At 36.9% G+C, this 16,023-nt stretch overlaps 1 protein-coding gene across 6 annotated transcripts in view; it reads left to right on the top strand.

The window, feature by feature from the left end:
* The window catches only part of anks1b (ankyrin repeat and sterile alpha motif domain containing 1B), a 238,722-nt gene that overhangs the window by 180,008 nt on the left and 42,691 nt on the right, over positions 1-16,023 (top strand). For all 6 annotated transcript variants that reach the window (XM_048154392.1, XM_048154391.1, XM_048154390.1 and 3 more), the window contains 2 exons: positions 7,109-7,207; positions 10,810-10,962. In XM_048154392.1, coding sequence (XP_048010349.1) covers positions 7,109-7,207; positions 10,810-10,962 — 252 coding nt within the window. The remainder of the gene's footprint in view (positions 1-7,108; positions 7,208-10,809; positions 10,963-16,023) is intronic.

The following is a 16,023-nucleotide window of genomic DNA, read 5'->3' as shown; positions in this document are numbered from 1 at the left end:
GTATAATGGAGCTGTTACTAAATCCTATACATTGTGCGACTGAATCGGATGCTTGTGCATATGTTTGTGTGTAATGAGTCGTTTTGCGAGTGTTTAGTTGCTTATGCTGATTACCCTCCCCCAGCTCTGACCTGCATCCATTCCTGTGGTTGCCGAGGCAACAGAAAGAAAGGAAAGGAATAGAGTATTTTAGCTATAGATTTTTAAAAAAAAATGTGCATTTCCTTTCCAACTGTTGTCAAGGAAATGGATTATGCGGTTTCCCTGCGGAGCATTCTTAATAGGGTGTTAAAAACCTCCCGAAGCCAGTGGTGATTTGTCAGCACTCATCATAATGCCAGCATTGACGGCTTTACCTGCTAGCAATACAAAATACTGAACGTGACCTTATCTGAGAGGTAAAACATTTAAAACTCCATTTATAAACATGCTCACAGTGGTTCTCATTAATTAATAATTGCGTACAAGGTACATTTATACAAAAAGGTTTTCCTGCAAAAGTTCAGTTGGATTCACCACAGGTGCATAGCGTTAAATTGCTCTCATTGTAATATTGATGGATCTCCGTTATTCTAAGAATGAAGCACTGTGTGTGCCTGTAGTAAGTAATTAGCATAATACACACCCACCTATCTCTATATAAGGGATTTCTGCACAACTTCACTTGTACAGATGCAAACATTGAGAGAAAAATGCCACACTCTCACGAAAATTATGCTCTTTAAGGATGTTTAATTGAGTAAATACCTTTTATATAGTCTTAGGTTACGCATAATTGCGTTTCAAACCTTCATTAGCCAGCTGTGTATTTTCTATACAGAACATTCAGTCTTGGAATAGAGCCGCAATGCACATTTTTAAGACTATGAAATAAGTAAAGTATTATATACATATAATCAGACATAACATTATGACCACTGACAGGCACCTGTTAGTGGGTGGGATATACTGGGCAGCAAGTGAACATTTTATCCTCAAAGTTGATGTGTTAGAAACAGGAAAAATGGGCAAGTGTAAGGATTTGAGCGAGTTTGACAAGGGCCAAATTGTGATTGCTAGACGACTAGGTCAACTGTAGCTCTTGTGGGGTGTTCCCGGTCTGCAGTGGTCAGTATCTATCAAAAGTGGTCCAAGGAAGGAACAGTGGTGAACCGGCATCATGAGCGGTCAAGGCTCATTGATGCATGTGGGGAGCGAAGGCTGTCTCTTGTGGTCTGATCCAACAGACGAGCTGTAGATCAAATTGCTCAAGAAGTTAATGCTGGTTCTGATAGAAAGGTGTTGTGTATGTGGCTGCATAGCCGCAGACCAGTCAGGGTGCCCATGCTGACCCCTGTCCACCTCCAAGCACCAACAGTGGGCACGTGAGCATCAGAACTGGACCACGGAGCAATGGAAGAAGGTGAACTGGTCTGATGAATCACGTTTTCTTTTACATCATGTGGATGGCAATGTTCTGCTGGGAAACCTTGGGTCCTGCCATCCATGTGGATGTTACTTTGACACATACCACCTACCTATGCATTGTTGCAGACCATGTACACCCTTTCATGGAAACAGTATTCCCTGGTGGCTGTGGCCTCTTTCAGCAGGATAATGCACACAATGCAAAGATGGTTCAGGAATGGTTTGAGGAGCACAACAACAAGTTTGAGGTGTTGACTTGGCCTCCAAATTCCTCAGATCTCAATCCAATCGAGCATCTGTGAATTGTGCTGAACAAACAATAACAAACAAACCATAATAATAATAAAAATTAATCCAAGGAGCAATAATAAACACTAAAGAATGTCAAGCAAATATTTAACCCAATGCTACAAGCTAAAAAGTACATTAAATCTGCATTTAAAGCTTGAAGCTTGTTTTTATTGCTTCAGCATGATGGCCAAATCTTCCAGAGGACGGGTGCCATCAGTGGAATAAATTAAATTTTAAAATATGTTAATAAAAAATTTTTTTCTTGAGTCAACTTAAAAACAATTAAAAAATCGTATTGACCAAGTGATTCTGTGGAAACTGTTTTACAAAAAATGAATCCTTCTCAAATTTACTCAAGGCAGTGATCTAGGAAGTCTAGTAAAGGCATTAGTGATGAAAAAAATAATTACTGTTTGCAAATAAATTTCCTGAACAATTGTCCCATCTGTCATTGGCCCTGTCGCAAATGAAACCCTAAAGCCCTGGGTATACTTCACTTTCCGCGCCCGGAAGCGTCCGCGCGTCTTTCAAAGTATACTACACCACGAATGCGCGCGGATGACCGCGTTCGTCACATGCGCAGTACAATTTTTTTCTATGCTCTACCAGACATCGGAGAGCAGCAAAGAGTCGTGTCATCAACGTGACATTCACTGGGCATGATCGGAGAAGAAAAGAAGTGCATCCTTTCCCATATTTTACTTATCCCCCTCCATGAATTTGCCGCCCTAAACACGTCTTTGTACTCTTTCAAACATGAATTGTGCAAATATGGTTACTTTCTAATCTCTTCGCACAAACGCTGGTCAAGTTCGCTGTCCATTGTCGTGTTTTTCTCTTTTTTCAAGCGTGTTGTTTTTAAACCGGTCTTTTCACACTCTTCTTTGACGGCTGAACACTGTGCTTAATACTGTGCGTATTGCCACCTAGTGGACTCTTCTATACTGCTTGCGCATGCGCTGTTGCACGCGGACTGTCCGCTCGGTCTCGAAATTTAGCCTGCACGTGGCCAGGGTGTGCGGCCGGCTGCGAGCCCTCCGCATGACGAAAATTACGTCATGCGGACGGTGCACGAACGCGGACGGCCGAAGTATACCCGGGGCTTAAGCCCTTGCGATCTTCCTCCGAGTCCATACTTTTGTGACGTATTGCCACTTTGGGTGCCCGTGAGCTCCCTTCTGAAACCTAAAATGACAAATGGCCCTACGGTCTTGAGGATTTAACAGACACGCACACGTGGCGGACATTGTAGTCCACAAGACCGCAAGTGCACATGAAGTTGGGACAGGGCCATTGGTCAGTCAAACATATAGTCCCACCCCAAACTGCCATCATTGGTTGAGCCAGTGTTGTCTCTGCACATTAAACTGCTAAAAATGTTTTAACATAAAAAATACACTCATCACCTTTAAGTGTTTTAGTCCAGTCAGCAGTTCATTACTATGTAATTTTATTCCTCTAGCTAAAGCATCTCCTCCGGATGAATGGGACATCTGGATGAACCACAAAGACACACACTCCCTCTGCCTCTGGTCTCTGTAGGACGGAGCTTCTGAAAGGCCTTCAGATACAATTAATATTAGATGGAGGTCTGCTGCTTGCCTCTGATGTGCTAGGCTTGTAAAGTTTCTCTGAATGTTATTGCTTTTCTTTTTCTTCAAATAAAGTTGATATAAAAGGCAAACTGCAGTGCGTAGTCGCCGAGTTCCCTCGGTATTTGGAAGAGCATGAATACAGAGCTGTCCTGAAACATTTAGCTGGAACCAATGTGTCATTTTAAAAGTAAAATTTTAAACTGCGCACTCAGTCTGAAAGAGCTAGGCAACAGCGTTTCCTGAGAGGGAGAGAGAGTTAAGTGCCAGAGAGATGATAGCGGTACCTCACTTCAGGACTTCTGGGAGTTTTGAGATGAACAATTTAGTGTCATTGTGCGGGTCATTTATCTTACTCTGAACTTTGAAGGTTTGAGATGGTGTATGTTTCCTTTGTGTGCTGTTGTGTCCTTCACACTGGTTGGATGCTAGAACATTCACAGGCTGATATTATTATTTTGTAATAATATATATTTTGATATTAAAGAAATTTTCTCCACCCCTGAGGAAGAATTTATTTTATTGTAAATTACATTTTTTGGAGGATATTTGGTGGATGTCACTGTGGTTCTGTGCGAGTTATTGACAGACTGGTAGAGAATGGCAGTTTATCACAGTTTTTCACAAATAAATACATGTTTATTTTAAATAAATGTGAAGTTCTATTACTGTACATTTTATTAGTACACAGTTTTCCATTTCCTGTTTTCCGGTCATTTAAAGGGGTAGTTCATCCAAAACGGAAAATTGTATCATCATATTGTTCCCAACCTCTATGACTTTAGCTGTGTTTCCACTGCAGGAAATTCCCCCATGCAGGAACTAGGGACTTTGGGGTGGGATCAGGGTTTAAATGTGTAAAAATTTCCCCCTCAGAAAGTCCCTGCTCACGAGGTAGTACTTTTTCAAAGTTCAGGAACTTTTGGGGGTGGGACTTGGGCACTGAACATGCTGATTGGTTGACTCTAGGGCTGGGCGATATATCGCATGCGATTGTCACGCGCATTTCGTCGGTAAAGCCGGTTCCCTGATTACTGCTAAATCGCCATCACCTGATTTCAAATGGAGCGGCATTTAATAGACAGAACCGTAGATCACTGACAAGCTACGCAATATCGCGTTCATTATCGCAGATAATGAATCAGGGAATCGGCTTTACTGATGAAATGCGCGTGACAATTGCATGCGATATATTGCCCAGCCCTAGTTGACTCCATGCAGCATTTTATTTCAACCACCATTTTATTGTGGTGTGTGGAGTAAGAGTTGTTTGCTATTCGAATCAACAATGGAGTTTAAAAAATACGACCGATGGATTGACGACAAGGTTTAGGCTTTAATAAGCTTATATGTGGAGGACAAATTGTTCATACAGTGAAAGTCAATGTGGTCCAATGTTGTTTTAGCTCCTGATCATTTTCATTATATGGACAAAAACATTTCTTCATAATCTCCTTTTGTGTTGCATAGAATAATGAAAGTCGTATACAGTAGGTTGAGTAATGATGGTGAGTAAATGATGACAGTATTTTTGGGTGAACTATTTTGTGATGAATTACTTGCACAGCTACTTCTGCATTCACACAGTCACTCAGTTACTCATTATTTCTAGTTTTTAATGCTATAAGTTGATTAAAACAATTAATCATGTTTTTACTTGTCCCAAAGTTTAAATTCCTTTAAAAAAGTTTATATATATATATATATATATATATATATATATATTCTTTTCAAGTGTAGTGGATTTATCTCCTGAATGTTAAATAAAATACTGTATATATTTCCCCACTAACCCGAAGCGGTGCACTGCTGATCTTCTCATTAATGGTGTTTTTCACTCATTGATCTTATTTCATAACTGTTGAGCTTCCATTCATAAATTAATTTAAGGCAGTTAAGGCAAGTATTTTTCTAAAGTGTAAAAAAAAAACAAAAAAAAAAAAAAAAAAAACAGCTCAATGAATGCATTGTTTTAGATAGTTAAGGATGTTAAACATTTCATTCATCTGAAACGGTAACATTTTGGCAGCACTTTTACTTTTACACATATATGCCGAAAATAAATCACTGTACCACACTACTCGTATTTCTGCAGTATGCTTTATGCATTCTGTGCAGTTTCCAAATTGGCATTATGCATTGAATATTCAGATGGCCTATATTGCATTTGCCAAATGAAATACTGTTTCCCAAAATGCTGTGGACTTAACTAGACCTTTGTATTGCAAATGAACTGGAATTATCAGGTGTAATTTTAAACAATTTTCTTGTCCCATTATTTGATCAAACTGCTAAGATATTTTTTACAAAAGCTTGGATTAAACATGTATTAATTTCCAAGATGATAACTTGCTGAATTAAACATGCAGTTTAATATGACGGCAATGAAGGATTATACTCTTACAAACATTTATCTTTGCATACTGTGATATTTATAAAATAGCAGGCAGTATACAGTATGCTGTAAGCAGTGAGCTTTCAGCAGGTCTGTGTTGTGATTGATTAGTAATGTCTTGGGACACCTGCAATCAATCTAAATCTACTCGGCATGCCATTACTCTGGTCTGGATTGTATTGCTTTGAATGGAGCAGATGCTGGTGCTCAGAGGTGATTTCATCAGCGATAAATTATACTTGAGTTGGATCACCAAGTTTGTAAAGTGATACAGACACATCTTAGCCTGCATTATCTTTCTGCATGTTTTCATACACCTTGTATTTTCATGTATATCTTTGTGTGTGTGTGTTTCCTGTTTAGGAAGATGGGTGAATCACATGGGGGAATTGAGATACTATTAATTCTGTAATAGGAAAGCTGTGTGTGTGTGTTTGTTTGTGTGTAGGAAAAGTGTGTATTTTCAGATCTTTGTCCCTGTTAGATAGGAGGTTGATTGGTCTGATTGGAGTTAGTGAAAGGTCATTAAAGGTGAAACTCAGCATGAAACAGCAGTTGCTTAATAGCGCTCTGTGTGTTTATGTGTGTGTGTGACAGCATGTGTTTCTTGCACCTGTGCACATCAAGTTGGGGATTGTTGATTTGAATACTGTTTGATGGCCTTATGGATCTCCTGATTGGGTTGTTCGTGCAAACTGAAGAGGGCAATTTTATTAATTAGAGAAAATTGCAGCTTATGCCTTATTTATGTGTCCATGTAAACTAGATGGAATCTGCCTAAGCAGCATAATAATAATAATAATAATAATAATAATAATAATAATAAAATAAATATTATATTATTTTTTATAATTATTATTAGTAGTAGTATTTATTTATTTATTTTCTTTGTTTATTTGTTTGTGTTACTACTAAAACACATTGTTGCAGTACACATATATAGTAATACAAATAATCTTATTTTTTACAACAGGGCAGTGATGTGATGTAATAATAATAATAATTATTATAATTATTATTATTATTATCTTTATTTGTTTTTGTTACTACTACAGTGGTATTGTTGCAATGAACTTTATAGTAAAACAAATGACCTTTTTTACTGTGTAGTATTGTATAGTATTATTATTATTAATAATATTAATATGAACAATTATTTTTATTGTTGTGTTTGTTTGGTTTGTTACTAATTCAACACGTTGCAGTGAACCTTTATAGTAGTATAAATTATTAGATTTTTTTTTTTTTACTGCAGGGCAGCAATGTTGTGTAGTAGTATTAATAATATTAATTAATATTAACTATTATTATTATTATTATTATATTTGTTTGTTTGGTTTGTTACTACTTCAACACATGTTGCAGTGAACCTTATAGTATTACAAATGATTTGATTTCTTACTCTTTTTTTTTTGTACTGCAGGGCAGTAATGTTGTGGAGGACCAGGACCTGCTGGAGATCGGGATTTTAAACTCCGCCCACAGACAGCGACTTCTTCAGGCTATTCGCCTGCTGCCCAGGGTGAGTACAGACATCAGGGACTCCTAGGGCTCTCACAGGGTGCTTCCAGCTCCAAAAATATTTAACAATGTTAACAGTGCATTCGGAACCAAATTTTTTGAATTTTTTTTTTTTTTTTTTTTTTTTTTTTTGAATATTACCTTACCGTTCACACTTCGATCCAAACCTGTAGGATTTTCTTTATTGTGTAATGGAGAATTTTAAGCTATGTTTACACTGCTTTTTAGAGGGTTATTTCACTCAAAAATTTAATTTCTGTCATTAAGTACTCACCCTCATGTCGCTCCAAACCCACAAGACCTTCGTTCATCTTCGGTAAACAAATTAAGATATTTTTGATGATATCTGAGAGGTTTTTTGTCTCCCATAGAAAGCAACAAAATTACCACATTTAAGGTCCAGAAAAGTAGTAAAGACATTGTTAAAATAGTCCACGTGACTACAGTGGTTCAACCTTAATGTTATGAAGCGACGAGAATACTTTTTGTGCGCAGAATACTTTTTGTGCGCAAAAACAAAACAAAAATTATGACTTTATTCAACAATTTCCTCTCTACCCTGTCATTCTCCTATGCAGTTTACGTTGAAGACACAATTGCAGAGATTCCGTGTTCTACGTCAGAACGCAGACTCTGTATTGGCCGGTTCTGGCGTCAGCATCACACGTATGCGTCGTGGTGCTCACATGAACAGTGTCAGCCAATACCGAGCCGGCGTTCGGACATAAGTTCTGCACTGGGTTCACTGCGTCAACTGCATAGGAGAATGACACGGAAAAGGAAAAATGTAATAAATTTGCTATTTTGCTTTTGTTTTTGCGCACAAAATGTATTCTCATCGCTTCAGAATATTAAGATTGAACCACTGTAGTCACGTTGTCTATTTTAACAATGTCCTTACTACTTCTTTGGACCTTGAATGTGGTATTTCTTTGCTTTCTATGGGAGATTTAAAAAAAACCAAAACTCTTGGGTTTCATAAAAAAAAAAAAAAAAAATCTTAATTTGTGTTCCGAAGATGAACGAAGGTCTTACGGGTTTGGAACAACATGAGGGGGAGTAATTAATGACAGAAATTTCATTTTTGGGTGAACTAACCTTTTAACATACAATGACAGTGGCTGTAAAGCTCCAAAAATGATATACTTGGACTTCACTCTGTTATTGCAAATGTAATGGGTCACTTGTAAAAGGTTGATATGTTACGGTCAGGCAGTCCTGATGGCAGGAACACTGAGTTCAGTGACTTACACAAAGACACTGAACTGGAGAGCAGTGTAATGAATTCACTCATGTTTTATGCATCCATTTTTCATCCCCAAAAGAACCTTCCAGTAAACAGTTCTTAAAAGAAGCATTTTTTCTTAGTGTGAAGAACATTTAAAAAATCTAAAGAACCTTTTCGCACTATAAAGAAACTTCTGTACAGTGGAAAGGTTCCATGGATGTTAAAGATTCTTCATGGAATCATAGATGCCAATAAAGAACCTTTCAGCTGTGCGAAACACATGCTGACCATTGAAATTCTGTATGTGATGCATGTGCGTGTCATGGATTTCATTACTAAATGAGGTTTCATGGTATCCACATTTATCACACATGCACATCCCAGAGTGCACCCGCCCCCCAAGAGTACTCAATTTAAGACCCCCTCTAGAGTAATCCAGCAAAGCCTCTGGTATTGCCATATAGGAGTGTGTGTGTGTATGTGCAGGGGACTCGACATCAAATAAATCTCACTTGTGTCCCAAACAACCTTGCACTCCCTTTCTCCTTCACAATCTCTGAAAGGACACCGCAGAGGGGAATGGCTGTGTGTTCTGATAAGATAGAATGGACACACATGTACTGTACGTGCACACGCACTAATGTGCAAAGCTGCTTTTGTTCAAACAGATGTTAAAACCTCAAACATGAGCGGAGAGGGGTGAGTTTAGAGGGTTAGTTCACACAAAAATGAAAATTCTGTTATTAATTACTCACCCTCATGTCGTTCCACACCCGTAAGACCTTCATCTTAACACAAATTAAGATATATTTGTCCCACGTTTGGGTGTAAACATGGAAGCTCTGCAATGCGTTCACTGCGCCAACTGCATAACAGACAGAGATTAAGTCATTATTTTTGTTATGTTTTTTGCTCACAAAGTATTCTCGTCGCTTCATAACATTAAGGTTGAACCACTGCAGTCACGTCGACTGTTTTAACGATGTCTTTAGTAGGGCTGTCAAACGATTAATCGCGTACAAAATAAAAGTTTGAGTTTGCATAATATATGTGTGAGTAATGTGTGTAAATAATATGTATATATAAATACACACAAATTAATGTATATATTTAAGAGAAATATGTTATTTATGTACAAAAAAAATTATTTATATATAATATAAATTATATAAAAATATAAATATGCTTGTAAATATTTCTCAAATATATACATGGATGTGTTTGTATTTATATATACATAATAATTACACACAGTATATTAAGCAAACTCAAACTTTTATTTTGTATGCGATTAATTGTGATTAATCGTTTGACAGCCCTAGTCTTTAGTACCTTTTTGGATCTTGAAATTGGTGGTTATATTGCGGTCTATGGATGAGTCATATACGTCTCGAGTTTCATCAAAAATATCTTAATTTGTGTTCCGAAGATGTACGAAGGTCTAGAATGACATGAAGGTGAGATGACAGAATTTTCATTTTTGGGTGAACTAACCCTTTAAAGGGACAGTTCACCAAAAAATTACAATTCTGTTATAGTTTACTCATCATCAAACTTTATTTCCTCAGTGGAACACAAAAGAAGATATTTTAAATAATGTTCTAGCTGCTCTTTTCCAGATAAGAAAAGTGAATGCTATTCTGGGCTCAAAAAACACCATGAAATTGGACTTGTATACTATGTACAATACATCTTCCGAAGACATGTAATAGCTTTGTATGAAGAAAAGACCCAATTTAAGTCGCTATTCGCTATAATTTTCCACTAACACCGATACCTTTATGGCGCTTGTTTTGTTATTTTGGAGCTCAACGGACCGAATCCCCATTAAGCAAAATTTTATGGAAAAGTAAAGGATGACAGAACTTTCATTTTTGGGTTCAATATGAAAATTATTCCTTTAAAAAGAAGTTGAATTTAAGATTAAGGACAGGAAATGGTATGTGTGTGAAAGAGAGAGATATGAGAGCTCACTGTGAAAAGAGAAAAACTTTTCATCTGCAGTCAGCGCTTTCAAACTGTGCTTTAGCTGATAGCTTCTCTACATTTACATTTATGCATTTTGCAGATGCTTTTATCCAAAGCCTTTTGCGGTGTATTCAATACCCTTTTTATCAGTAAATATGGGAATGATTCCCTGGGAATAAAACACACAATTTTTTGTTTTGTTAGCTTGTCTCTCCCTTATTTTATCTGCTAGACCAGCACCAAACCAACGTGGACCAGAAATGCACATTAGTACTCCAAGCAGGTGTTTCCAGCACAGAATAACAACATTTCCTGTTATTGGACCTCTTTATTCATGACCCAAACTGTGTCCAGCCTCTGGTTTCGTTGCTGATATGGTTGTTTAACGGGTTGTTTCTGTGTTTAAGGTGCGGCCCATAGGTTACGATGGAAATAACCCCACCTCAGTGGCCGAATGGCTGGAGTCTCTGGAGCTGGGAGACTACACCAAATCTTTCCTCATCAACGGCTACACATCCATGGAGCTGGTCAAGAAGATCTGGGAGATTGAGCTCATCAACGTAAGTCCTGCTTTCCTCACTTCCTGTCTGTTGCTAAGTTCTGAACACATTTATTTATTTGTCTTTGGCTTAAAAAATATGTACAGGGTCCCCACAGTCAAGGAAAACCTGGAAAAATAGGGAATTTTAAAGAAAGAGGGATCTCCAGACCTGGAAAAGTAATTTTTAAATCTTTATAATATAATATAATATAATATAATATAATATAATGTGACCCTGGACCACAAAGCCAGTCGCACGGTTATATTTGTAGCAATAGCTAACAATACATTGTATGGGCCAAAATTATCGATTTTTCTTTTATGCCAAAAATCATTAGGATATCAAAGGATTAGTCCACTTTTAAATACACTTTTCCTGATAAATTTACTCACCCCCATGTCATCCAAGATGTTCATGTCTTTCTTTCGTCAGTCGAAAAGAAATGAAGGTTTTTGAGGAAAACATTCCAGGATTTTTCTCCTTACAGTGGATTTCAATGGCTACCAACAGATTGAAGGTCAAAATTACAGTTTCAGTGCAGCTTCAAGGGCTTTAAACGATACCAGATGAGTAATAAGGGTCTTATCTAGCGAATCGATCGGTCATTTTCGAAAAAAATACAACCGTTTATGCTTTATAAACAAAATATCGCCTTGAACGTACTTTCCGCTTCCGCATTCTTCATAACGCTTACGCTGAATGTTCAACGTCTTCCCTATTCTATTTATGGAACGAACGCGGCGCCAGTTTCGTTTTTTTTTTCCATAAGTAGAATAGGGAAGGCGTAGAACATTCAGCGTAAGCGTTATGAAGAATGCGGAAGCGGAAAGTACGTTCAAGGCGATATTTTGTTTATAAAGTATAAACGGTTGTATTTTTTTTCGAAAATGACCGATCAATTCGCTAGATAAGACCCTTATTACTCATCTGGTATCGTTAAAAGCCCTTGAAGCTGCACTGAAACTGTAATTTTGACCTTCAACCTGTTGGTAGCCATTAAAATCCACTGGAAGGAGAATAATCCTGGAATGTTTTCCTCAAAAAACTTCATTTCTTTTCGACTGACGAAAGAAAGACATGAACATCTTGGATGACATGGGGGTGAGTAAATTTATCAGGAAAAGTGTATTTAAAAGACTAATCCTTTAAGAAAAGATCATGTTCCAAAAGATATTTTGTAAATTTCCTACCGTAAATATATCAAAAAAATATTTTTGTGAGTGGATATGCATTGCTAAGGACTTTTCTCAGTTTTTAGATTTTTTTTGCACCATCAGATTCCAAATAGTGCCAAATACTGTCCTATCTTAACAAACCATACATCAATGGAAAGCGTATTTATTCAGCTTTCAGATGGTGTATAGATGTCAATTTAAAAAATTGACCCTAATGACTGGTTTTGTGGTCCAGGGTCACATATAATATGGAAATTCATCGATTAAAGGATGTGAGAACCCTGTATGAACACACACTGTTTAGCCATATGCTTTGCTATTGTGTGAGTGCTGTTGGAATGAAGCTGTCTCTTGAAACAAGATTTGCTGAAGGACCTTTGAAATGCCAACCAGAGGTTGTGAGACATCATACTGAATCATTCTGACGTCCTATTGGCCGATTTGTCGCAATAGAGTTTCGGTTGGCTCTGAATGTTGCCTGTAATTGCATTTGTTTGATAAACAATCCTGTCCGATCTGTCTTGCTTTCGACTGGAACGAAACCACAGCTATAGCATCTCCGCTATGACACTGAACAGTAGAAATTTCAGTATAACTGGATCTGTTTGTGAAATTTTGTAATTGTAGTCTGCACGTTTGGGAAATTTTTCTGCAGGAGAACACAGTAAATATCCGCACACTCATATTAAAGTCACCCAAAATGAAGGCATTTTTTTTTTACCTACAATTGTGTTATTCCTTCAGTCGTTATTCTTGCAGCCCACGTGTGTAAAACGGAAATTGTGAATTTTTTTTCCTGTGTTTGATAAAGACTAAATGGCATGTTTGATGACAGTGAGATCTCGTGACATGTTGCTTTAACAGATTTAGTGTTAAATGACTCTAATTACAGCCTCACGTATGCTAATTTCACTCACTTTTCAGCTGAGAGAGAAAAAGAGAAACAGAGAGGAGGGAGTTGATTATATAATAATGTGGGATGTGATTTCTTCAGTTCTTGAAAACACACACACTCGCTGTGGAAAAATGCTGCAGTGGTAATAAACGCATGGTATGTCCACAAGAGGGAGCCAGAGAAAGGAAAATTTGTGTTTGTAGATGTTTGAATGAGTAAATTTAGCTAAAGATTGCTGTTGGAGGTGATCTGATTGTTTGTTTTCTCAAATGTGTGTGGTGACCATGTGTCTGTGGTAAAACACACTACTACAGTATGTGTGTGTGCTTTGTTAGCATTGTCATTCCCTCAGGCTCAGTGTTTAATTAATACACAAAGCTTTATTGTGGGCGGAATGTTTGCTTTAAAACATCAGTGTGCACATAGGAAGCTTTACACATGTTATGAATGTTGTATGGCGAATAAATGCCCAAAAACAAACTCATCTTCTCAGCCTCATGTTGTTCAAATCCCATTTCTTTGTTCTGTGGAATTCAAAGGAGAATTTTAGAAGAATGTTCACTCTCCTCTCTTTCATATTATGGATGTGGATGGGGACTGCAGCTGTCAAGCTCCAAAATGGACAAAAAATACCCATAACATTCTCATAGAAGACATATGATAGGTTTATGTAATGATAAACTCAAATAAAAATTCACTAATAATCTTCCCCTGCTGTATCTTTTTTTTTTTTTTTTTTTTTTTTAGAATTTAAGTAAAATTAAATCTATTAACAATCCTTTTTTTTTGTTAATTGGTATATAGAAATGTAAAATAAAATTTAAAAAAATACTAAAATATAAATAAATAATAAATAAAATATAATAGATGAAAAACAAAAAAACTTCAAAGAATACCAACTGAAATTAAATAAGTTGAAGTACTAAAATTACTAAAATAAAAATAAATTGAAGCTAAATAGAAGTATTTTAAAAAACTAATAAAATTGACAAAAGCAGATCAAATAAGCGAAAATAAACTAAAATGAAACTACTGACTAATTCAAAATATAAATAATAGTAATAAGAGTATATAAATACTAATACTAAAATAACACTGTTCTGCACGTGATTGGTCCTGTCATATTGATGTCAGATCGATGAATGAAAGTAGACAGTGGTAAACACATTTACATACCATAATAATTCTTCAAAATTATTTCAATATAAGCTATTTATATATCATAAAACTTGGTATAGCGCAAAAATCATATGGGCCACTTTTCAGATACTTTTAAATAACCTGAAATCCTATTCACTTCAATGGAAGCACATTCTGCAAAATTTAATTGAAAGAAAGTCATAAGTGTTTGAAACGACATGAGGGTGAGTAATTGATGACAAATCATTTGTTTTTGGATTAACCATCCCTATAACACAAGATTGGACTATTGGAAAAATCAGAGATAGAACAAAAAAGCTGGTAGATGTGGAGAGAGCAATCTTCTTTGTGTATATATATATATATATATATATATATATTTGTGTGTGTGTGTGTGTGTGTGTGTGTGTGTGTGTGTGTGTGTGTGTGTGTGTGTGTGTGTGTCTGTGTGCGCGCGCGCGCGTGTTTTTGTTTTTTTGACACATCAGGACACAAATTTGTATAATGACATGGGTAAGACATAGGTATTACAAGGAGAGGGTGACTTATGAGGACATTACCCCATGTCCCCATTTTTCAAAAGGCTTATAAATCATACAGAATGAGTTTTTTGAGAAAGTAAAAATGTGCACAGTTTCCTGTGATGGGTAGGTTTAGGGGTAGGGCGATAGAAAATATGGTTTGTACAATATAAAAACCATTACACCTATGGAATGTCCCCACAATTCACAAAAACAATCCTGTGTGTGTGTGTGCGTGTGTGTGTGTGTGTGAGTGTGTGTGTTCACGTTCACGGATTGGGACATTCTGAACTTCCTCTAATGAGCCTCGATTCAGACAGATCACAGAGCGCCTCTGTCTCCCGGGTCGCTGTCCTGAACTCTCTGCTGTAAATGAGACTGAGAGAGACTCTCAGAGTGAAAGAGAAGACACTTTATGCAGTGTAGTACACGACACTGGCCTCGTCTGAAGCCAAGTAGAGCAAGGGAGAGAGAGTGACTGAGGGAAACAGGACAGAATGCTGCCTTGTTTTTGTCTTTCCTAGAGAATGTTTGGTTCAGAGATTGAGGAGCGATAGTATGAAGAGAGAAAGGAGGCAATGGGAGTGAGAGAGAAATAGCATCTGCGGAGAGGTCCAGATTAAATCGGCTCATAAACGCTCAGGGCAACAGATGCCGAGGCTACTAGACAAGACAGTGACAAGATGTGTGTGTTATTGCTGTCCACAAATACAATTATACAAGCACACTGTGGTGTTATAAGGTCAAAGTTTATTTTGTATCAAATTGTGAAGGTATATTATAGGTCAAAAGTGTGGGGCAGCCATTACTCCAGTCTTGGTGCTCAAGAAAGATTTATTGTTATCATCAATGTTGAAAACAGCTTTGCAGCCTATTATTTTTGTGGCAACTGTGGTACATTTGTTCCCCTTAGGATTCTTCTAGATTCTTCTTAAAATATGAATCTTTTGCAACAATCTAAAAGACTTATGCTGAAAAAAACATCTTACTGACCCCAAACATTTGAGTACTAGTGTGTGTGTGTACACAAACACACACATTTTAGAGATTCAGTGAGAGTATCATTTAAACCAAGGCAAATATAATTGATTCAAAATGTCACCTCAATCAAATGCAGCTTGATCTTGCTCTTGGATTGCCTGAGATCAGTTCATCATTCCTTTTGTTCCAAAATCCCTCTTCCTTGCCTATTCTTTATAAAACTTGGTGAATGCCATGAAGTGTTTCTTAAGCTGTAATACACCTTCTGTTCACTAGATGGCTCCATCACTCTTTATTTTGGCCAGTGAACTACGATGTATAATTTAAAATTAAAATATGTATTGGTATGATAAAGGTTTGCCAAAGT

The sequence above is a fragment of the Megalobrama amblycephala genome, linkage group LG14, assembly GCF_018812025.1.
Source record: "Megalobrama amblycephala isolate DHTTF-2021 linkage group LG14, ASM1881202v1, whole genome shotgun sequence".
NCBI classification, from domain to species: Eukaryota; Metazoa; Chordata; class Actinopteri; order Cypriniformes; family Xenocyprididae; genus Megalobrama; species Megalobrama amblycephala.
This window is presented reverse-complemented; position numbering and strand designations above follow the sequence as displayed.